Here is a 24,890-nt window from a genome sequence, read left to right as displayed (position 1 = left end):
TCTGGACCATCCCACAGCCCCATTCCCTCCTGTTTAACCTTTGCCATATGGAAGGACCCAGCAAAAAATGGAGAAGAGTCTCCGAGGGTGGCTAGGGATGACTCTGGTAGCAGCCTCGGGAACCCCTGGCTTGTGCCCATCTCTCAGAGTGGCCAGTTTGGTTCCCATGACATCTTTTTAGAGGCCGGTAAAGAGGAAAATTTACAAGTAAAAAAAAAAAAAAAAAGTAGTCAATGAATTCGAGAAATCTGTGGGTATCAATAACCAAAACAGCTCTTATAGTCAAACCACTTCTAACAGTGACTTTCCTAATTCAAAACAACTGAAATAATGATAGCGACGGTTGCTTTATATTATGCATTGTAATTCTACGTTGTGCTCTAATTGAGTGTGGCCAGTGGCCCAGCAGGGAGGTGGGTGGTTTGTGCCTGTGGACAGGAAGGTGACTGAGAGGACCCAGATTTCACTTTCTGGTTGGGTGATTGGGCAAATATCTTATTTTGCTGGAGCTTCTGTTTATTTATGTTGTAAAATCGCAGTAACAGCAGAGCCTCCTGGCCTTGTCCGGAGGCCAAATGACAGCGCGATTGTCAAAAGTCCTTTGTATATTCTAGGAAAAGCATGTTCTAGGGGTAAAAAAAAAAATGGTGGTATGTCTGAGTGTTGGAGGATTTATACCATCTAGGCCTGCCCACGTGTAACCCTGGAAATGCTAATTCCGGGAACTGGGCAACACAGCAGGAGTCTTCTGCGGGGAAAACCCTTTTGAAAGGGGAATAATGTACCGAGTGAAGGAGACATGGCCAATAACCCTCCCCGGCGGGCTCTCCTTGAAAGATTGCGAGATGAAAAATTAACTTGGCACCGTTGGGGGTGGGAATGTGGACCGCTGCCCTGGATGCCCGGTCTTCAGCCTCCGGACACTTTCCTTCCCCAAAGCCATTTCAGTCAAAGGTCATGTGTGAGTCTTGTCAAAGGCCAGCTTCCAATGGAATCATTGTCCCCCGGGACAGCGGGCCCCTGACTACATCTGCACTGGAGAAATCCCCAAAGCAAACGGCCCAGTGCAAACAAGCGCCGCCGGGCAGACGACCCGGGGCAGACGACCGGGCAGAGCTCACAGGTCCGCCCGCCGCAGAGGCCGCGCCCGCAGCCCCGGGCCCACCGGCGCCCAGCCGCCCGCAGCATGGCCCGCCGCGCCGATCGGGTACGGTAGGCGCCTGTCTCTTCCCGTCCCCCACTGCTCGGCCTCCCGGGTCCGAGCGCTCCTGTCAGCCCCGCAGCCTTGCACAAGGGCCCCGGGCTGTCAGGAAAGCGGTCCCGCTGGGCTGCGGTCCCCGCTGGGCTGCGGTCCCCGCTGGGCTGCGGTCCCGCTGGGCTCTGGTCCCCGCTGGGCTGCGGTCCCCCTGGGCTGCGGTCCCGCTGGGCTGCGGTCCCCGCTGGGCTGCGGTCCCCCTGGGCTGCGGTCCCGCTGGGCTGCGGTCCCCGCTGGGCTGCGGTCCCCTCTGGGCTGCGGTCCCGCTGGGCTGCGGTCCCCGCTGGGCTGCGGTCCCCGCTGGGCTGCGGTCCCCCTGGGCTGCGGTCCCCGCTGGGCTGCGGTCCCGCTGGGCTGCGGTCCCCGCTGGGCTGCGGTCCCTGCACTCGGCGGGGGCAGCTTACGGGCGCGCGACGTGCAGGGAGCTTAACCCGTTCCGAGTTTTCCTTGCGGGAGAAGGTTTGGCTTTGTCCGTCCGTATCTCGCTTCTGGGACACGAGCCGGTGGGGGCGGCCGAGGGGGCAGCGGGCGAGGGTCCGAGCCGCGGCAAGTGGGAGCCCGCGTGGGCGCCGCCGCTCGCAGCGCTGTGGACTCTGTCCCCGCGGCCGCGAGGCATTTTGGGACCTGTGGAGCGAGGGCTGTTTGCAAGAAGGATGGGTTTTTTAAAGTCCTCCTTTCGGTAATGCCCTGTGGGATCCACAGGAAAGGGGGTCATCTCGCAGGGAGGGCGCCCCTTCCGCGCGGCGGGGTCCCCTCGCGAGCTCCCCAAAGGAAAGTCGGGGCCCCAGTCTCTGGGCCCTTTGTGCTTCACTGTTTGAACAAGCCTTTCAGACGGAACCCGCTAATTTTGGATAAGAGTTGAAGGAGCCTGGGGTCTCAGCTGAGAGGGAGGGCTTTGATCTGGGCTTGAAATCTCTCAGGGCAAACAGCAGGTGGGAGGTCGGGAGGGGCAGTGGGCACGAGCGGTGGGTCAAAGGGTTTCCGGGATGCCACACTCTGGTTTCATTTTAACAGGTTAAGCCCAGAGCCGGTTCTCACCGATAAAGGCAATGAAAACAAAAGCCTCCCTAAGGCTCAGCAGGACCAGAGGGAAGCGGCTCTGGTGTTTGTTTATGTGTTTATCAGACACCCAGCTCCACAGAAGATAGGGGGTGTTCACGTTTCCACTCATCAGATGTTTCTCGAGCCTCTGCCCTTCCCCTCCAGCTGCCATCTTTCCGACGTGGCTGTCTCCCCACCACCCAGGTGTTCCACCCCGGTGACTAGCAACTGTCTTTGCTTCTGAAGACACACCTGGGTCAGGGTCAGCAGACGGCTCCATAGCTAAACCTTTGCCCTTGGTCTTCTCCTGTCGTTCTGAACTGTCGGTGGTTCCCTCTCTGGTTTTTTTTCACTCTGTCCCGGATTCCAGTGCTTCTCTGGTCTCCCTCTGACCTTCTGAGTTACTATTTAATGCTTCGAAAGGACAGTGTTGGTCAGCGTTGGTGCGTCCCGCTATTCCTTCACGCTCCTCCCTTTTCGACCTGTCGTCTCCCTGGATAATTTCATCCAATCCCATGGCTTCGACCACTACCTACTGATCTATAGCCTCTTCCAGGTACCCACCTTTTGTACAGAACATCTCCACTTTGGTGCCCCATGGAGCACCTTAGAGTCACCATGTCAAACTCAAAACCGAATTTGTCTTCTCCCTCCTTCTGCCGGGCCATCAACTCCTTTCTGTTCTCCACTGCCCAAATGGCATTGCCAGTTGTCCCAGCCAAACACCAGAATCATCCTAGTCACTTCCTCTCTTTCACTGTGACACCTTATCAGTCACCAAGTCCCGCCTACTCGGTGGGCTTAATGAGATTCATACACATACCTATGTCTCCCTCTTTTCTGCCACTGTTTTGGTTGAAGTCAGTCCCACCCTGAATTCTGTTCTGGTCACAACTTCCCATTGGTCCCATTTGGAACCAGTGCTGCCCACCCAGAGACCCCCCCCCCCCTTGTTGCCACATTGTGTCAAATGGTCTTTCTAAAGTGCCGTATGAGCATGTGGACTTTTTTTTGGAAAAGTCTTCAGTGGATTCATATATTTTTCCTTTTGAGAATGATTTTGGTGTATACAGGTTCTCCACGACTTGCCTTTTACTTTCTTCTTCAATCTCATCTCTTGTCATTCATTCTCTCTCCACATTTTATGCACATGTTATGTACATCGTGTGCAAGTTTAGGCATATTAAGCTATTTACTAAACACGATTGTCCTCATCCTTCTCTTAGGTCTGTGTCTAACTTTATTTTTCCTTGAAGACTCAGCTGAGAGCCATTTTCTCTTGGAGATGACACAGACCATCTGCTCCTTATCCTTCACATTGGATTGGGTAGCCCTCCACTTTGCTTCCAGAACTTCCTTTATTCCTTCTATAAGAGCATTCACCATTTTTTTTTTTAATTGCAACTATCTGTTTACTTGGCTGTCTGCCACTGGTCTGTAAACTCAAGAGCAGGAAGCAGCTCTTTTTGTCTCAGCATCCTTAGAACCTGGACCCAACTGGGATGCTCACTGAAGTCTTGTGAATTCTTATGCAATTCTTGTCAACGTCTATTATGTCCAGGCATTGAATAGAATGGCAATGATACAAAATCATGTCTGGAAATTGTCATCTGTAATACAATACAGTTAGGAGAGAGGAATGAAGATGAACCATGATTATCAGGAAAGGTACAGCCTTCCACTTATTTAACAAAGGAAGGGTTTATACTTTCTAGGTATGTGAGATAATGCCCCAAGTCTTTGTGTTTGCCAGCTCCCCGTCCAATTCACATCTTCACTGATGGGTTTCTCCAATGGCTATCTGCATCTATTCTAACCTTGCTGAGGGCTGGGGAAAGTGGCATGAAAGGCCTTTTGCAATTTTGCTTTGGCTTTTGTGAAGGCAAAGGGATCCTTTTCAGGTGGCCACCTGGTACGGGAAGAAAGCTGAAGGCCAAGAAGAGTGGCTTCTAAGAGAGCCCTTTGATAAGCTGATATCAAAGGGAGAAGCTGGTATCTTTTGATACCAGAGAAGGTGTCCAGAGAAGGGACAAGCAGGTGAGATCTTTAAGGGCTTCTAGAGAATGATGGAGGCCTTGGGAGAGGCTTTGAGAGACTAGAGATGAGAAAATTCAGTTTTGATTTTCTAAGGAGAGAAATGTACATCCTGAGACCATAGACAGAGAGGTGAATGTTTAAATTGCAGGTTGTTCTTGTTTAAAGTCATGGTTCTTTTGAGATGTGGATGTACATTAATCTCAGGGAAAATGCATGATATTGTATAATACATGACACTTTTCACAAACTTTCAGAGGGGTTCATACAAGTCTACCCTTGGACCCCATTGACTTGTCATAAAACTCAGGTTAAGAATCTCTAATCAAAGGATTAATCCACTCAGTAGATATTTGGAAGAGTAGATGGTGATTAAATAGAAGCCAGCATAAGTCTAATTATGTATATTTTCTCTGTTGAGAGAATCCCAGTTTCATGTGTGGTATTGACCACGAACTTGGAGTCACTAGGATCTGGGCTCATGTCCCTGCTCCAACATTTACTATTGTAAGTTTACTTTCTCTCTGAGTGATAGTTTTGTCTGTTAAAAAAAGGATAACAGGTGTTGGGAATTTTAACTAAAATAAAGTATGTGCAAGCACTTGGAACATGGTTATACTCAACTCACATTAATCAATTAAAAACCTTGATTTCAGGAAGGGCCCAGATTTTTTGATATGTTTCTGGATTAGAAGGTGCATGTGGCTGGTAATGACTGGCTGAATGCATTTATTAAAGGGGAGATGATTAACAGATGGATGTCTTTGGGGGTGTGCTACTGGGCTCTGTCTTCATTCCTATGTTATTAAATATCATCGACACCCATGGAGACAAAGCACACTGATCACATTTGCTCAGAGGAGAGACATAAGTGTTAGGTGTCCACATGCTGTCAATAAGTCGTAGTCTATTTTGACTTTTGATTTTTGAGAGGAATGTGCAGAGTTAGATACAAAAGGTACTGTGCATGAGTCCTAAAAGCCAGTTGCAAATTAATGGGTGTGTGTTCATATGAGAGGGGGAGGGAAGGAGTGAGAAGTAGAGAAAGAGGCGAAGGGAGGAAGAGTGGGGGGAGGGGGAGGGCAGAAATTGGCTTACAGAGGCTGAGAAGTCTCATGATCTGTCATCTGCAAGCTGGCAAGCCAGAACAATGGTGGTGTAATCCAGTTGGAGTCCAAAGAGTTGGGGGGCAGATGGTGTAAGTCCCAGTCCGAGTCCAAAGGCCTGAGACGCAAGAGTGCGGATGCCCAAGGGCAGAGGAGGATGGATGTCTCCGCTGAAGTGGAAAGAGCAGACTCCGCCGTCCTCTGCCTTGTTGTCCCATTCGGGCCCTCAGTGGACTGGGTGATGCCCACCTGCACGGTGAGGGACATCTTCCTCACTCAGCTGGTTCAGATGCTAATCCCTTCCAGAATCACCCTCACAGACACACTGAGCCCTTAGCCCAATCCAACGGACTCTCAGATTGACCATCACGGAGTCTTTACAGAGGCAATCAAAGTACAGTGAGGTCATCAGAGTGGGCCCTACTCCAATGTGACTAGTATCCTTATAAAGGAGGGAAATCTGATGCAGACACACACGTGGAGGGAAGATGATTTGAAGAGACACGGGGAGAAGACAGCCATCTCCAGTCCAAGAAGACAGAGGCCTGGAACATTCTCCCCCACAGCCCTCAGAGGAAACCCATCCTGCCAAGCCTCGGTTTCAGACTTCTAGCCTCCAGCACTGTGAGACAATACATTTCTGCTTTTTAAGCCACACTCTTTGTAATATTTTGCTATGGCAGCCCCAGCAAATTAATAGAGAGTTTATGAGCACATAATCCCCTTAGCATGGTTTCTGCTGGTAATACGCCATACAACGTTATTTTGCTCCTCCGTCACCAGGGACATTGTGTTGCTCGTGGAATGATAGATGACAACGTATTACTGTTTCTCAGCAAAGCATTTTCATATCCATTGTCTCCTGGAACCCTGACCAAAGCATCAGAGATGGGACTTCTTGCATCTATGTTTCAGGGACCAGGAAAAGGAGGTTCAGAGAGACGAGGTGAATTAAGGTCACATAGCTGGGTCGTGGGAGAGCTGACACTCAAATGTGGGCCTTTGGATACGAAATTCATTATTTTATTTAATTAAAACACGGCACCTTTCACCTTCATGGACATGTCACATATCATCTTCCTTCTCTAAAGTCTGGAAAGACCTGGGCTGTAGCATGTTGAGCTCTTTTTGTTTGGTTTTTCTAAATCCCCTGAAAATGATTTTATAATCCTACTCGTTGGAAGGTATCTGCTGCCTGAACACACAGACTCCATCCATATCTTCATTATCAAATATTTATCGGGAACTGAGGCGCCTGTGTTTCCGTGCACGGAACATTTCTCCTCCATCAGAAACTCTGTGTACCGACCAGAGGGGTTTTCTCAGCGCACAGTTTGATTACTGAGAAATCCAACTGCAAACCTTGGACATGTTGGATGTAATCGAGTTTTTCCATCATTAATACTGTTCAAGTATTAATTCAACGCAGTGACGCGAGGGGCACCTCACATTTTCCAGGAAGCTATTCGACTTTAATCAGCAGGAACAAATGCAAGATTATTGCACTTTTTCCTTGGGTGACCTAAGCTTGTTCTTGGCGGCTGTGAGTGTGAGCACTGGCTGTCTTGTAGTGGTTCAGTGGCTTCTACCCAGGGGACTTATTAGTTTGGAACCTTGGGGATAATTCCATAAGACTGTAATCTTTTCTCCCTGAAAGAACAAAATGTTGCTGTGTTTGGTTATTCTTGTTATAAATAATACCAGTGGTTCCCGAATTGTGGAACCCTAGAGGTCTATAGGTAGGGTTGCCAGATTTTGGGGAAAAACAACAACAACAACAAAAAAGCAGACAACAACAATAAAAACAAACCCAGGATACCCCAGTTAAATTTCAATTTCAAACAAGCAATGAGTACTTTTTCTAGTACAAATATGTCCCAAGCACTGAAAATACTTAAAAAAGCATTATCTCTGGCAACCCTACCTATCAGGTCATCTTGGGGGTGAAGTGTTAATAATTTTTCAAAAGTCTGTGAAAAGTATACATTGATCCAAGAAGGCTGCAGAGTCTCCTGATAATGTTCAGTTTCCTTGGTTTTAGTTGGGATTCTTTTCACCCAACTTGAAAGTACTGACCATCTCATGTTGACACCATAATTAAACCACCATCTTTGATGACTTGTATTCCAGGGATCCCGCAAAGCACATACGTTATCTCATGGAATCTTCAAAACCAGGGGTTGGCAGACTACAGCCTGCAGGTCAAATCTGGTCACCACCTGTCTTTTTAAATGAAGTTTTGTTGGAACACAATCACCTCCGTTTGTGCTGTTTCCACGTTACAATAGCAAGCAGAGTAGTTGTGATACAGTAGATGTGGATGGCCCTCAAGACCTAAAATATTTATTATCTAGCCCTTTGCAAAAAATTGCCTACACCATCACAAAACTACCCTCTGAAGGAGTAACTGTTATTTCTATTTTTAGAATGAAAAATGAAGACCTGAAAAGGTTTAACTGGGCAAGATCTCATAGTTCTTAGAATTCAAACCAAGGTCTGTTGAATTCCAAAATTTCTGCTCTTACTACAGCTGATTGGAAGGCTGATTGTCAATTGCATTTGTTTTGTTTTTTTTTGGTTAATCCTCACTGGAGGATATTTTCTATTGATTTTTAGATAGGGTGGGAGAGAGGGAGAGAGAGAAACATTGATATGAGAGAGACACATCGATTGGTTGCCTCCCGCATGACCCCTACAAGGGTCAGGGATCAAACCCACAACCCAGGTATGTGACCTTGACCAGGAATCGAACCCTTGGCCCCTTGGTCCACAGCTTGGTGCTCTAACTGCTGAGCCAAACTGGCCAGGGCTGCATTTGTCTTAAACAGATTTAACAATAAGGAAACTGATTTGTGATTTCTTATTGAAAACACCCACCTGGCCCTGGCCAGTTTGGCTCAGCGGTTATAGCGTTGGCCTGTGGACCAAAGGATCTTGTGTTTGATTCCTGGTCAGGGGCATGTACCTGGGTTGCAGATTCAATCCTGGCCCCAGTCATAGTCATGCAGGAAGCAACCGATGGATATGTGTCTCTCACATCAATGTCTCTCCCTTTGCCTCCCTCTCTCCTTTCCACTCTATCTAAAAATCAATGAAAAATTATCCCTGGATGAGGATTAAAAAACAAACAAACAGACACTTACCTGAAAAGCAAGGTGGACAGGATGGTGTATTGGTGAAGTGCTGAGTCACGGGATCCCCATACGTTACAGACGATCCTAAGTGCCTATTTGCATGATTGTGGCTGGAGTTAATGAGCTGATGTCTAAGGAGAAATTGGAAGAGAATTTGACATGTGGTCCACAAAACACTTGTTATTTTTATTTCAAATAAGTATTATTTCAAAGTAGGAACAAAGCAGAGTTTGGAAAGGTTGGGAGCATCGACTGTGGTTGGATGACAGACACTTCGCGGAGGAAGCTCGCAGAGCATGGTGGCCTGCTTGTCAGATGCAGCTAGGAACATGCCTGTCCAGCTTCCGGATGACAGGTGTCTTCGGTCTGAGCATCTTTTAGTCCTTGGCTAGCTACGTTTGCTTGGAAGGCGTGTTATGAGATGTTACAGGCTGTTCGTCCTGTGTTTGCTGGACCCTGAACCTCTTATTACTGCTACCCCTGCTATTTATAGTTCTAATATCCACTCCCAGGGGCTCCAAATGGACTAAAAATGTAGTCAGGCTACCAGAGAACAACCTTCCCGATTAACACAAGACTAGCCATTTTCCTCAGCAACCCCTCAATCTAGAACTTGATTCTTAGGCAAAAAACAAGGGGGGAAAATCAGTTTTTACCAATATTCTTCCCCCTCCAAAGCATATTTTATGTATGGCATCACTAGGAATCAAATCTGTACGGCCTTGGCCAGTGTGGCCCAGGTGGCTGGGTGTCCTCCTGTGCACCGAAAGGTTGCCAGTTCCATTCTGGTCAGGGCACGTGCCCAGGTTGTGGGCCCAAGGCCCAGGAGTGGGCATGCAGGAGTCAGCCAGTCAATGTTTCTCTCTCTCTCTAAAAATCTTTTTAAAAATCTGTATGGAGCGCATATGACGCAGATTAGAAGAGCCTTGATCTTTTGAGAAGATGAGGAGATAAATTTGTTCCCGGGGAGGGAAGGGAGTGGAAGGCTTGAAAAGCCCGGGGGCATGTTCAACGTGGTAACGACCAGTTCGCCGCCTGATCACTACTGCGAGAGACACCGCGGGCCTTGCTCCGGCCCAGAGGCACGGAGGTGCGGGACGTGGTCAGCGGGGTCTTACGATGTTTCCGGCGTGTCTTGGGGACATGGGGATGGGAGCCGGGAATGGGCATTCTTTTCCGAGGGCTGGGGCTTAGCAGTCTTCTGGAATCCAGAGAGTTCTGGAGAACCGGGGCCAGGTGTGTGTGTGTGTGTGTGTGTGTGGGGGGGGGGGGATGGAGGGAGCAGGGCCCAGCACGGGGCTGCACGTGTCACAGAGGGTAAAGCTGCAAGGCAGTTGCCTGGTCCCTTTTCTCCTCTGCCCCAACCCTCGGCACTGGTTGCATTTTCTTTCCTCTTTCTTCACCATTCTCCTCCTTTGTTCACTTACTCGCCCCCCATGATCGGGGCCCTGTGTGCAGGCACCATGTGGGGCCCTGTGGATGAATGGGGGGGACTCAGGCTCGCGGAGCTCCCAGCCAGTGGGGAGGCACCTCCCCGAGCAGTTCGGGGCAGTCTCGCGAGATGGAAGGGTGGCTGAGAACCAGCACCCTGGGTGGGCAGGCGGTGTGCTCAGGGACAGTCTCCGAGCTGAGAACTGAAGTCCAGCAGGTCCCGGGCTCCAAACTCAGCCAGCCGGCAAGTGTCAGGACTGAAGTTTGAGCCTAGGTTTGCCTGACCCTAGAAACTGTTTGCCACCAAATCTTAACCGACAAAGGAGAACAAATATACTTGTTGTCAAAATGTTTCCACGTAGCCACGCTGTACTCCCACGAAGCAACTGGAGCAACAAGCAGGAGAAAACCAGTCAGCCATCCTGGCCACTGGCGTGGGCTGGCCGGTCCCTGTGGAGCCCTGCGCGGCTGTGTGCCACGCCGCTGGGCACAGCTGAGAAGGGCATTGTCGGTCGGGGGGTGCAGTGAGGGTGTGCACGCCCTCGAGTCCATCACAATGCGCCCTTCACTCCCGAGGACCAGGCCTGACTCAGAGGCAGGGCCTGTGTGTGCCCTTGTGTATTCCTTTCACTCCTGGACAAACACAAGTCTAAAGGAGGCAAGTCAGTCTGACCAGGTCACAAGTCCCAGTGGAAAGGCGGGTGTTTCGGGGACGGTAGGCTGATGCCAGCAGGTTGCCATTGATCTTCAGCTCTGAGACTCATTGGGCACTCTGGGGTCAAGGGGAGTGTCACCCTCAAGACTAACCGCACACTGCACCCCACTGCCACCGGCACCTAGGAGGCTCTGAAACTTGGAACGGGCAGGCGTCTTTCTTGGGTGGTTCGATTTCTGTCTGTCTGGGGAATGTAGTTGGTCCAGATACAGAAAGTTCAACACTTTCTATGCCAGAAGTTCTAGAACTTTCAGGAGACGATGGGGATGCAACTCCTGTCTTAGAGGAACTTAGAGTTCAGTAAGAAGAATTTCCAACCTGACAAAGTCAATAGCAGAGGCAAGGGGCGGTGGAAAGTCAGGGACTCGGAACCACTCAGCCTGGGTTCAGAGCTCTGCCCACCACTTGCTGTGTAGCCTGCAGCAAACTATTTCATCTTTCTGAGTCTTGGTTTCGTACTCATAAAATGGGATTTGATAAGTACTTCATGCAATTATATAACTACCTTAAGAAGGTAACTATTATAGTCATCGTTGCTGTATTTATTAATGTTATTATCAGAATATGGAAAATCCCGGTTCTAACACTGGCTGGGTGACTGAGCAATTTATTCAGATTCTCCTCCTAAATAGGATTATTCTAACAGCCTTGTTTGTGTGGCTAAAGAGTTAACTGCATTCTCTCATCGTTCACCTCCTTGTCTATTCTTTATTCATAGCTCTTATCACTAATTGATACAGTTAGATATTTTGTGTCTTTTCCCCTCCAATAAAATGTAAGCTCCATGAGCAGGTATTTGGGTTCTCTTGTTATTGCTGGTGTCTTCGGGGTCTAAAACGGTGCCTGGCACACAATAGTATCTCAGTAAAATATCTGCTGCGTAAAGGAATGAATGAGCAAGAGAATAAATGACAAATCCTCTGTTACACATGTAGCAGGTGGAAGCTCCCGGCCCATAGCAGCTGTTACTGCGCCTGGTGTCATTAGTGTTGGAATACAGTGCACCTCGCGAGAGGACTCCGTCTGGAAAGGTCGCGACCAGCTGCGACAGGCGATGATCTTTGTTCTCAGCCCTGACATCTCATCAGCTGGGCTGGGGCTGGGGTGAAACAACCAGGTCATTGTCCATAGTAAGGTCACATGGGCCCACGTGCAAGAATAAGAGTTTCAGAATTTTTTTAAATCAATTCTCAGGAAGCAGTGGAAACAGCTGCAGAAAGGGAGGGAGGACTGGGCACAGGAGAAAAACAGCGTCTTTTGCAAAATATTTTGTCACATGAGGCCACAGGCTATCTCCATCTGTGCCCGAGACGTACCCAGCCCCAAACCTGAAGGCACGCAAAGCCAGCTGCATTGGTCAGGCGACAGGGAAGGAGTTGCGTGGGTATGACGACTCCAACCTCCAGTGGGAGCCAAAGTGAAAGACTTGACAGAATCGCTTCTGTTTCTGACTGTGAGAGGCGCTAGAGGAAGAAGCCCCCTCCGCCCTCCACATGTGAGACTGGAGGACGTTCTTTTCAAAATTAGGAAACTAAATGTACCATAACCGTGTGGACGACAGCAAGAAATACTTAAAAGTGGGACCCTGGTTAGGCAGACCTGACTTTGAATGAACATGTGTGAACTTGTTCGTTTTACTGTGAGTGTCTTAAACTTCTGTGAGTGTCTCCAAAAGAGAAAGCAGTACGGACTTTGCAAGACTGTTGAGAGAAGTCAGTGAGATCATTTCTGTAGGACGTCTGGCACATTCTGGGTGCTCAGCAGATGGTAGCTGCGGTTATTAACAATTAACACCTCATGGATTATTTTATTTAATCCCCACAACAACCCTATGAAGAAGGTACTGGGGTGATGCCCACTTTACATACAAGGAACCCGAGGTCCAGAGTGATTTCCTAACTCCAAGGCCACACAGCTAGTGAGCATCTGAGCCCTGACTTTAATCATGCCTGATGGCCCAGGATTTTAGTAATTAACAAGTTGTATAACATTGCTTCTAAGAGCAACAGAAGCTCAGCAGGACAACAGAAGAGCCAGAACTTCTGCATTCTCTTGCATAATACTCCAGTGGAAAGCTGAGGTTATTGGATTTCAACTTGGAAGCGGGTCTGTGTTTGCAAAGGATTATGAGACCTATAAGGCTGGTAGAGGCGACATAAGGTCAGCTTGTCTTAGGCCTGTCTTCTAGGTCAACCCAAAAGTATGTTACTTCATCTCTTGCTTAAGTCTATCAAATTATTTTGTGAAAGGTGTTTCTTTTTCCTTTTTCTTAGCCCTGACCAGTGTGCCCTTTATTATTATTTTTTTTAATCCTCACCCGAGGATATTTTTCCATTTTTTTGTTCAGGTAGAGTGGGAGGGGGAGAGAGGAACAGAGAGAGAGGGAAACATCGATGTGAAAGGGACACATCGAGTGGCTGCCACCGCATGACCAACCAGGGCCGGGGACAAACTGCAACCGAGGTATGTGCCCTTAGCGGGAACCGAACCCAGGTCTCTTGACACCGCAGGCCGATGTTCTAACCGCTTAGCCAAACCGGCCAGGGCTGACCAGTGTGCCCTTTAACAGGCGTATATGAAATTGCACACACCAATTATGTATCTGTCCATATCTCACTATATCTATGTGCCCATTTCCTTCACGAGACAGAATAGTAGAAACAAGGTGTTGTTAAAGATCCTTACCTTTCCTATCAATTTGTCCAGAAAAAAAAAGAAAACGGAATTCTGCTTATTTAATTTAATTTGAGTAGCTTTTTGCTCATTTACAGAGGGAGCATTCAGCTCCCTACGAGTTTTAAGAAAAGAGGAAAATAATAGATGCTTCGAATCGGAAGGGCCTTTACAGGTTGACTAGCCAGTCTTCCTCTGGTTTAGATGTGTTGTAAGGATTCCTGACCAACGCCCAGCCAGCCTGTCTCTGAGTAGGGACTGTGAATTCTTTTTTGGTAGGAGAGCTCTGGCAGCACTGATTTCTAGAAAGTTCCCCTTAGTATAAGATGAAGCATGCTTCTTGGAAACTTTTAGTTTTGCCCAAGGAAGTACATACAATAAAACTCATATGCCTTGCGTTGCCCTTTGAATGTTTAAGAAAGACAACCACACTCACCTTCTCCCCCCATTCGTGCAGGGCACTCAGACCACACAGTGACAGGGTCCTCAACTATGGGCCAGAGGGGTGCTCATTAAATACCCATTCTCTAGATGCCAATTTGAGTGAGCATTTTGAAATACAGATTGGATTATGTCACTATCAACCTGTCTCAAATCCCTCCAGTAGTTTCTTTTTTTAAATTTTTTTAAATTTTTTTATTTAATTTTTTTTTTTATCCTCACCCGAGGATATTTTTCCATTTTTTGTACGGATAGAGTGGGAGGGAGAGAGAGGGAGAAAGAGAGAGAGAGAAACATCGACGTGAAGGGACACATCGAGTGGCTGCCACCCGCACGACCAACCAGGGCCGGGGACAAACTGCAACCGAAGTACGTGCCCTTAGCGGGAACCGAACCCGGGTCTCTCCGGACCGCAGGCCGACGCTTTAACCGCTGAGCCAAACTGGCCAGGGCCCTCCAGTAGTTTCTCATCACACCCAAAATAAAACCCAAAGGTTCCGCTATGACCTTTGAGGTCCTGCATGAACCAGCCCTCCATCACCTCTTTGACATTTTCTGCTATTGCTCCCCCATTCCCCCTCCACCCCAGCCACCCTGGCCTTCCTGATCACACACAGGGCTACTCCTCCCTAGGGCCTTCCACTTGGTACTCCTGGAGACACCTGGTTCTTCCCTCACTCCATCCAGATTTGTGTTCAGACGTCATCTCTTCAGAGAGACCTTCAATGCCACCCAATTAAAAATAGCTCTCTCCATTACTCTCTGTTCTCTTGCTCTGCTTTGTTTTTCTTGCCATTCTTCAACCACCTGACATTCTATTTCCTCTCCCATTAGAATGTGGGACCCATGGGGCAGAGCTTTAATTCTGTTTACGCTGCACCCCCAATGCCTGAAACATACTAGGTGCTCAATAAACGTTTGTTGACTAAATAAAGAAGTGAGTGAATCAGTGAGTGGATGGGACTGGGCAGTATGGACTCGTCCTCGGGATGCTCGTGCCCCTCCATGCTGTCTAGCAGTTAGCAGTGCTGTCCTAAAACGGGGCATCCAGAGCTGAGCACAACCCCGGTGGAGTCCAGGCAGTACCGGGCTCTGCTGGACTTTCCTCTCCTGGGTCTGGGGAGCGATCGTTGGTTAAAGGAACCCGAGCTGAGAGGAGGTCAGTTAGAGTTGCGGTCAAGCAGGGGCTCCTCTGCAACTTGGAGGCAACAAAAACTCTCCGGTTTCTTCTGCAGGAATTGTTGTCCATCCTGGACTCTTGTACCGTGCAATTGTCTAACTGAGTTTCGTACTCTCTTTCCAGAATGTTATCCCAGATAGATCAATCTTGTTCTCTCTCGGTATTTTCTTTCAACTCTTGATTTCAACCTGGCCAGATATTTCTGAATTTTTGTTCAGTCCATGGTACGTAGCACATGGCAGCAGGCTGTCACTGGGATACCGAGTCCAAGAACATCCCTTGTGTCCTTGATTCGGGGATCAGGAAGCTACCCTCTGTCACCTCCACAGAGGTCTCTTGATGCTTAGGAAGCTGAAGAATGGACATTGAAATAATAATGCAGAAAACCTCCCTTTTCCACAGGCTTATTTGCTAGCGCTGACGAAATCCGTGTCAGTCCAATATTACATGGATTCCCAAAACTCTGTATTTTCAAAGTTCAGGGCAGTTGTGTTGCTGTGACCAGCATTCTCTTTGATCTCTGAGGAGCTTTGAAAGGACAAGGCTGTGGCATCCACGGTGCTGCTCACTTCCTCATCATTAGCCAGTTCTTCTTTTTGGGGGTCAGAACAAGGTCAGCCCAGAATCGAGGTTTATCTGTGGCTTCTGATATGCTCTGAATTAGGAAACATTATCAAGTATTCGAGACGTGTCAGACATTTATCGCATTCTCTGGATTTCTTCTAGCAAGTGGTTGAAGTTCCCATTCCTGTGAGATCTTGCCAGTTTAGTCATCTTCACTGGGAATCTTGGAGAAAAGGTGGTTCCTTCATTTGATAGGTCCTTGCACCTGGGCAAGTAGCCTGATATAGTTGAGCTTGTTTTCTCATCTATGGGCAATGACAACATTGTGAAGGTTTTATACAGATTAAATAAGGCACTCTATGTAAATGTCTCTGGTCGGTTGGCTGGCAGAGAGCAGGCAGTTACTGAATATTAGCTACCATTTAGGGAGGATCTGCTCCATGCCAAGCATGGTATAATTTGTAATACTTGCTTTTCCCTTTCTCTTCATCCCGTTCGTCACCTGAGCTGTCCGGACCTTCCTGCCAGGGTCCTTGAGCTCTGTGATCTTACCTATGGCGAGCCTTTTAGTTTTATTGATTGCAAAGTGAGAAGCGTGAGTTCTTCTGACTCATAGGGCTGTGTTTCAGTTTTTGTTTTTAAAGAAGTGTTTTTCAGTGCAAGGCATTGTTCTATTGTTACATTGAGGTATAATTGACATATAACATTATTTAGTTTCAGGGGTACAACGGAATGATTCAGTCTTTGTGTATATTGCAAAACGATCACAGTACGTTTAGTTTACATCCGTCACTACACACAGTTGCACATGTTTTCTTGTGAGGGGAACTTCTAAGATCCACTCTCTTAGTAACTTTCAAATAGGCGGTGCAGTGCTATTAACTATAATCATCATGCGGCACATCACATGCCCATGAAATTTGTTTTATAACGGGAAGTTGTCCCTTTTGACACACTTGATCAATTTCACCTACACCCACCCCCTACCTCTGGCAAGCGCCGATCTGTTTTCTGTGTCTGTGAGCTTGGTTTTGTGGTGGTTGTTTTTAGATTTCACATATAAGTGAGATCATATGGTATTTGTCTTCCTCTGTCTGACTTGTTCCACTGAGCATAACGCCCTCAAGGTCCACCGATGGCGTTTCAGGGCATTGTTCTCAAATCCCCACAACTGTCCCACAAACTCGCATTACAGTTTGTTGCCATTAAGATTCCAACCCCTTGAGATCTGTAGGCGAGAGCTGGGCTCTCTTCTTCGGCTATTTTATTTGAAAGTAAAATGAAACACCTGATGAAAGGGGGAAGGCAGGGGGCCCGACGTGCTCCAGCAAGTCCCAGGGACTCCTCCTGTTTTGGGGAACGCAGAGGGTTTCATCGTACACGGGGGCTGGTGAAAATAGATCCGTACCACCTCTCAAATGCTCCCTCCTGTTCACTGTTAGGCTTGGAGGGCAACCGAGGTGACTCTGGAGACAGCTTTGAAGGCACTGACCCGAGAGCTGAAGGTCAAGGTTAATGTTCCTTTTCTGTGAGTTCGAGGCTTTGGAATTTGCCTCCCTGTAGGGATAATCTCACTAGTTCAGTTTCTCTCCCTCCCTCTCTCTTCCTCTCTCTCTCAGCAGCTCTTTTCTGAGATACGGTTCTTAAACCGTAAAGTCTACCCTTTTAAGCTGTACATTTCAGTGATCTTTAGTGCATTCTTGGGGACATGCAAATATCACCACTATGTAATGTTAGAATATTTTTTTCACCCCAAACAAAACTTCATACCCAAAGCAGTCACTCACATCATCTGACAACCATTACTACTCTTTTGTTTCTCTTGGAGTTGCCTATTCTAGGTGTTTCATATAAATGGAATCATGCAACATGTGGCCTTTATGTCTGGCTATTTTCACTTAGCATGATGTTTTCAATGTTCAACCATGTTATCACATGCATTGGGACTTCATTCCTTTTTTATTGCTGAGTAGTATTTTATTGCATGAATATATTTTATTTTATTTATTTCTCACTTGATAAGTCTGCTATGAATACGTATGTCCAAGGTGTTGTGTGAACATGTGTTTTTAGTTCTCCTGGGTATATTTCTAGGAATGGCATTACTGGGTCATATGGTAACTAAATTTTAACATTTTGAGAAGCAGCCAAACTGTTTCCCAGATTGGCTGCGCCATTTTACAATCCCACCAATCATGTAGGAGGGTTACAATTTTTCCTCATCCTTTCCAGCATTCACTATTATCTTCTTTTTTTTTTTCCATTTTTTGTTCAGGTAGAGTGGGAGGGAGAGAGAGGAACAGAGAGAGAGAGAGAGAGAAACATCGACGTGAAGGGACACATCGAGTGGCTGCCACCCGCACAACCGACCAGGGCCGGGGACAAACTGCAACCGAGGTACATGCCCTTAGCGGGAACAGAACCCGGGTCTCTCAGGACCACAGGCCGACGCTCTAACCGCTGAGCCAAACCGGCCAGGGCTTATCTTCTTAGTTGTAGCCATCCTAATGGGTGTGAGCTGGTATCTCATTGTCATTTTAATTTGCATATCCCTAATGAGTAATGATGCCGAGCATTATTTCACGTACTCATTGTCCATTTATATGTCTTCTTTTGAGAAATATCTATTCCAATTCTTTGACCATTTTAAAAATTGGGTTATGTGTCTTTTTTTATTGCTGAGTTGGAAGAGTTTTTTTTATATATGCTAAATACCAGACCTTTTTCAGATATAGGGCTGTAAATATTTTCTCCCATTCTGTGGGTCATCCTTTTACTTTCTTACCATTTTCGTAATGTCTTCCAATCCGTGAACACGAATGTCTTCTCACCTCTTCCTGCTATGATACCATTGTTTCAGTGTTTCTCTTGTTCCCCACGGACAACTTTCACACTTCTTTTGTGGACTTTTTGGATACTATTGTGAGAGCAATTGTTTTCTTAATATCACTTCAGATTGTCCATTGCTAATGTATAGAAATATACTTTATTTTTAAATATTTACCTTGTATCGTGCAACCTTCTTGAACTTATTCATTACTTCTAATAGTTTTTTTAAATATATATTCATGAGGATTTTCTACATACAAGATCATGTCATCTGTAAATATAGATAGTTTTATTCCTTTTTTATTCAAATGCCTGTTTGTTTGTTGTTCTCGCCTCCTTGCCCTGGCTAGAAGGTACAATTGAGTGGAGGTGATGAAGGAAGACATCCCTTTCTTGTCCCTGACCTCAGGGGAAAGCATTCCCACCGTTACGTGTAATGTTAGCTGCGCGTTTTCTGTCGAAGTCTTGGATCAGGTGGGAAAGTTCCGTCTTGTTTGTAAGTTGTTGAACGTCTGTAGCTGCTGTTTGACTGCAGGCGAGGCACAGCAACGGCCGTTCTGCTTCCTCTCCGAGAGGAGACTGTGCTAGACGTGTGATGATACCATTCTCGTAGCAAGCAACAACTTCCTTTTAGGTTTCAGTTCAAGCAAATTTCTCGAGCTGAAGCTCAAATTCCTGGGGCTTTCCAGCCCAACAGAAGGTCTTTGTTATTGGACTTCAAACCTGTGCCTTCAGCCCTGGCCGGTTTGCTTAGAGGTTAGCGTGTCGGCCTGGGGACCAATGAGTCGCTGGTTCAATTCTGGTCAAGGGCAGGTACCTCAGTTGCAGTTCATCCCCGGCCCTGGGGATGGCAATCAGTTGATGTGTCCCTCTCACATCCATGTTTCTCTCTCTCTCTCTCTCCTTCCTTCTCTATCTGAAGATAGAAAAATATCCTTGGGTGAGGATTAAAAAACAAAACAAAAAAACAGCAACAAAAAAACCTGTGCCTTCAAAGCTCTCTCCAGAGTCACCCTACCCTTTGCCAAGTGAGCTCTGCTCCTTTTCGCCTGAGGTCAGAGAGAATGTGGAAAGAGTGATTCATAGCATTTGTAGCTTTAGTTTACCTGTACTCTCACCGTAAGTAGAAGGAACTGCCTTGGAACCCGTGTCACTACGGAGCACCTGCCAGGTGCCCAGCGCTTTGCTGAATGCTGAGAACGTGCTGGCAAAGGCAGCCTCCATCCTCCCGTTCACAACAGCGGCTGATATGTGTGTGTCTCCTTCGTTTCCGGTGCTGAGCTACGTGCTCAACACGCTTCATGTCATGTGGTCTTCATGGCAACCCTGCGTGATAAGATCTAGCAGTTTAGTTGTAGTTGTGATTGTTAAATGACATCTGAGTGTGAGAGGACGTAAGCAAGGTCTCATGCTTGAAAGGGGCAGGCCCAGGTTGCTCGGGCTCTAGAATCCAGATGCTTAGTCTCTATATCAGGTGGTTTCTTTGTCCTGTTCTCGGGGAATTTATGCTCTTATTGTTAAGACAAGACGCACTCAGATAAAACAGGGAAGGCTAGAGAGACAAGAGACAAACGTCTTGGATAGAGCCTATAGGTTCTTGAATTGGGGATGGTGCAGCGGGTGCCACAGTTGAGGGGAAGGAGCTGAACCCTGAGGGAGGCTAAGGACTGACTCAGCCTTGGATGAGGGCAATGGACAGCGGATTCAGGCCGGGGAATCAGAGGAGGAGAAGCGTGTACGCAGAAATGAGCTTGGACTCCTTGGGGAAGAGTTTGATGAGTGAGAGTATCCAACACTCAGCAACGCAAGATCTGGCCTGAGGCAATTTGAATCAGATTTTGGGATCTGTATACTACCACGAAGGGTTGGATTTGCAGGGGTATTGAAAGAGTGGAATTAACTTAGTTACTGATTGTGGTTTCATTTTCACAAATTGCACTTCTCGAATTTCCAGGTTTCTGTGAAGTGGCCAGAGGGAGAAGGGAGGTGTGTGGTTAGCTGTGACCCAGGCTCCCCACCTCCACTTGAAACAGAGTCCCTCCAAACTTCGACGTGGGTATTCCTTTCGAGAGTTTATTTGAAAATTGGGTTTTAATGCTTAAACAGTGTTACAGCCCACGGAGTTAGCCAACAATTCTGCTTTACAGATGAAGGAACGTGGGCTTGAAGTGACAGCCAGTTAGTAAGAGGGCAGGAATTCAAGTCTCAAAGCCAAGTAACTTCACGCAGCAAACATTCATTGTCTGGCTGTTATCTCCCAGGAAAGACGCAAAGCTGAGGGAGGGCAAGGGGGACTGGTCCCTGCACCTGGAGAGGTCGCAAGGGACCGAGGTGCCTGAGAAGAGATTGCAGACGATGTGGGCAGAGTGGAGGACCCCACCGCATTGCGTGGGAAGGGCAAAAGCAGGGCCGTGGGAGGGTCCCCCGAGGAGCGACGCCTGACCTGAATCTTCATGACTGTGTTGGGGTTTGTCAGGGAGACTTGGTGGAGAAGGGCATTCTAGGCCAAAGAAACGGCATCTACTAAGGACTGAAGGTGTGTGAGAACATAACTTAATTACGGAGCAGCAAATATTTCTCTAATTAAGAAAACACCATGTATTAGGCATTCTTCTGTGCCAGGCATTGTGCTAGGCACTTTGCGTGGATTATTGCCTGTAATACTCTTAAGAATCCTATGAGCTGGAAACTGATGAGAAAACCGAGTCTTAGTCTGGAGAAGGGTCATGCAAGGTCACACAGTTCAACGGCGGGAGAGCTGGGATCTGAATCCAGGGAGCTTCATTTCACATTTAGAGCCCAATGTACTCTGCTAAGCAGTTTGGACTTTATCTTCTAGGTCAGTGGTTCTCAAACTTGCATCAGAATCATTGGTGGGCTTGTTAAAGCATGGATTCTGGGTTCTAGCTCCCCCCATTCCCCGTCAAGAGTTTCTGATTCAGTAGGTCTGAAAAGGATTTGCATTTCTGACAAGCTCCCAGGTGACCCCAACCCTGCTAGTCCAGGAATCACACTTTGAGAACTGCTGTGATGGGCGGCCATTGGAAGATTTCAAGTTTGGGAGGAAAATCACCAGGTCTGCATTTTATGCCCGCTCTCTGGTCAGTGGATGGGGATAAATTACAGGCTGGGTGAGCGAGAGCTCCATGAAGTGGTCCCGGAGGGAGCAGAGGACGAAAGGAGGAGCAGTTGAGAGTGGAAATTCTATACATGTCCAGAAACGTGAAGATGAAGGGATAAGTCTAAAAGGAAAAGGAAAATAATTTAGGTTCTTGTAGCACTCAGAAAGCTCTGATCAATGATGGTAATCGTAATTAATAACTAGAACCTACCGATAAGGTGTCTGATTAGAAATGAGATAATAGGAAGGCAATAGAAGAAAAAGTAGTTTTTAAAAAAAATTTTTTTCCTTTATTGATTTTTAGAGAGAGAGGAAGTGAGAAGGAGAGAGAGATAGAAACATTGATGAGAGAGAACATTGATTGGTCGCCTCCTGCATGCCCCCCACTGGGGATTTGGCCCACAACCTGGGCATGTGCCCTGACTGGGAATTGAACTGGTGACCTCTTGGTGCATGGGTCGACGCTCAACCACTGAGCCATACCGGCCGGACAAGAAAAAGTAGTTTTAGGGCTTCCGTGAGTAGGAGTGAAGCTGGGAGGATGAGCAGGTCGTCTAGGTGGCTGCATCTCGGAGCCGGAGCCCTCCTGTGGTGCAGGAAGAGATGTCATGTTCCAGTGGAAGGCAGACTCATCGGGTGGAGGGGACCTGGTCCTGGTCTTGGCTCACTTATCCTGCCACTTTGGAGAGGCATGTACTCCCTGAACCCCCACTTCTCCCCCTGCAAGTGGACTCAAGGACAGCTCCCCAGCCTACCTTTGTAAGACTGGAAGGTAGAGGAAGAGACGCTTCAACCCAGTGGTAAAACTTTGGGTAAAACATTTTCCTCTGGTTATATCTACCCACCCACTTGGCTCGTATATTCCACAGTCCACAGTACAACATAGACTCAAAGATGCAAACATCCACGAGGTCACACACACTGTGAGCCATCTCCCCGAGTGGTCACGGCCTCTTCGGTTCACCTGGGTGCAGGGCATGTCGGTTCCAGAGCAGCAGGAAAGACGTAGACTTAGATGGAGTTTTACAATGTTTCTTTACAAGCTGGAGTCTGGGACAAAGCTGTTATTTCCTGGTGGTAATTCCTTTTAAAACTCAATCATGAATACATTTTCAGTGTTTAAAGTCCATTATAACTTTACTTTAGATCAACTAGTTTAGTTGATTTTTAAAACTACTGACCAATGTTTTAAAGTTACTAGCCTGTATCTTATTTTAACGATTTAATTCTATAATGTTAGCAAATGGACGTATATATGCATATCTCCATGGCTTTCCAATAAGCCAGTTGACACTTAAGAAGTGACTTTACTAAGTGTGCATTTGGTCATCATAATGGTTGAAAATTCGTTAACCCAGGAGTCATAATACCTTCCTGCCCCTCAACCTCTATACCCAAGTCATTAACAAGTCTTTATCTTGACTGGCCCGGGTTCCTCCCTCTCCACTACCACCGTAACCTTTTTGGTGGGAGGTATCACTATCTTTAGTCTGGAATATTGACATTGTTTCCAAAGTGCTCTATTGTATCCATTCCTGACTCCCTCCAATTCATATTCACATAGTACAGAGATTAATGCTTCAAAATCTGATTAAACTGCCACCTGGTTAAGCCCTGTTAAGCCTTTCATTGCCTTTAGGATAAAGACAGTAGCACCCAAGGTGACCACTGAGGCCCCACATGAACTGGCCTCTACTTACCTCTCCAGTCTCATTTCATTCCACGCGAACATTAGCTCTCCTTCACACTAGTCGAACTGTCTTTTCATCTTAAGCATGTGCTGAGGTCCAGCCTACACAGAACCCCTGCACATCCTGTTCCCTCTGTCTAGAACCTTTTCCTCCTCTCCTACCTAGTTAACTCCTGCATCCCTCCACACTGCAGCTCACCTGATCCTCCACGAAGTCTTCTCTGACCCTGCTGACTAGATCAACCCTAAATCACAGTGGCCCCCCCTTGTCTGTGGTTTTATTTTATTTTATTTTTCAGTTTCAGTTACACATGATCAACCCTGGTCTGAATAGTAAAGGGAAAATTCCAGAAATAAACAATTCATAAGTTTTCTAAAAAAATTTTTTTCTTTATTGATTTTAGAGAGAGAGGAAGGGAGAGGGAGATAGAAGCATCGATGAGAGAGAACATTGATTGGCTGCCTCCTGCATGAGCCCCACAGGGGATCGGGCCCACAACCTGGGCATGTGCCTTGACAGGGAACCAAACTGGACTTCTTGGTGCATGGGTCGATGCTCAACCACTGAGCCACACTGGCTGGGCACAATTCATATGTTTTAAATTGTGTGCCTCTCCCATTTATTTCTGTCTATTTGATGAACATGGAGGGCAGGGCACTTTGGTTCAGCTCCCTTCATAGTTCCAGCACCCAGAACAGAGTTGAGTACACAGTAGGAGCTCATGAATATTTGTACAATGAATGGATATTCTTAGAGAGCTGAGACTGTGCTGGTCTAAGGGCTAATGCTTCTATTCCACTGAGAGTAAATGAAATGCATAGAAGTTTACGATATAAATTGAAGTCACTGAAAGATGTGACAGTGTTGATTTCAGCTCTCCATTGTGTAATAACTAATAGCACAGGCCCTGTTTGCATTTGAATAGGCGTATGCTCTTTCCCCACTAGAGCAGCCCCTGGGGACAGAGATTACTCATAGAATTTTGCATCTGTGGTTTCGAATCTTAAGTGGTGTCTACTTTGTACACATTTGCAGTCCTGGATCTCAGGCACGATGGAGCCAGCTTGTTTCTCTATTAGCTGTTACAATGTCTTGCTCAATTTAGATTGGCAAAAGACCGCTGTCCCGTTTTTATCCTGAATCTTCTAATAGCCCTGCACCATAGCAGAATTGAAAAACAAGACTTAACTCACAATGTCTTAAAATAGACCAGGAAGAAGACATGTGGGTTTGTCTTCTTACTCTCCTAGGGTATGAGCTGCAGTTATTGCTAATTGATACCACTGAAAATCGGGTGGTCGGTTCATTGTCTAACATCATAGTGCTAGAAGTGTTCTGGGAATGGTGTTCAAGTTAGGTCAAGGCGTGTTAATTCTGCATAACGAGAAACAGGATATAGAGAAAGTTGGAATCAGCGCATGAACATGTCACCACTGCTGCAGGAGGCAAGAATGACCACCTTCAATTGCATCGCTTTCAGATCTCACTGTGAACCTCAAGCCCTCTTACCTTAATCAGAGCTTGGGAACAAGGATTCACAGAACCATTTCATGAAAAGGTAGACTGTGCATTTGTATAAATGCAACTACTGTATTGCAATTAAGCAATACACACACTGCTGCTTTGTACCACCAGCAAGGTAAATAAAAGACCAGTCTGCTGCTTACAGTTTGGG

At 47.0% G+C, this 24,890-nt stretch overlaps 1 protein-coding gene across 1 annotated transcript in view; it reads left to right on the top strand.

Annotated features, from left to right (window-relative positions):
* Nucleotides 1-1,160: 1,160 nt before the first annotated feature.
* ENPP2 (ectonucleotide pyrophosphatase/phosphodiesterase 2) overlaps nucleotides 1,161-24,890 on the top strand; it is a 110,975-nt gene continuing 87,245 nt past the window's right edge. Inside the window, exon 1 of the mRNA XM_036264103.1 lies at nucleotides 1,161-1,207. Coding sequence (XP_036119996.1) covers nucleotides 1,187-1,207 — 21 coding nt within the window. The 5' untranslated portion in view covers nucleotides 1,161-1,186. The remainder of the gene's footprint in view (nucleotides 1,208-24,890) is intronic.

This window comes from Molossus molossus, unplaced genomic scaffold (assembly GCF_014108415.1).
Source record: "Molossus molossus isolate mMolMol1 unplaced genomic scaffold, mMolMol1.p scaffold_m16_p_16, whole genome shotgun sequence".
Lineage (NCBI taxonomy): Eukaryota > Metazoa > Chordata > Mammalia > Chiroptera > Molossidae > Molossus > Molossus molossus.
Note: the sequence above shows the minus strand (reverse complement) of the source record. Positions and strands in the feature narration are given on the sequence as shown.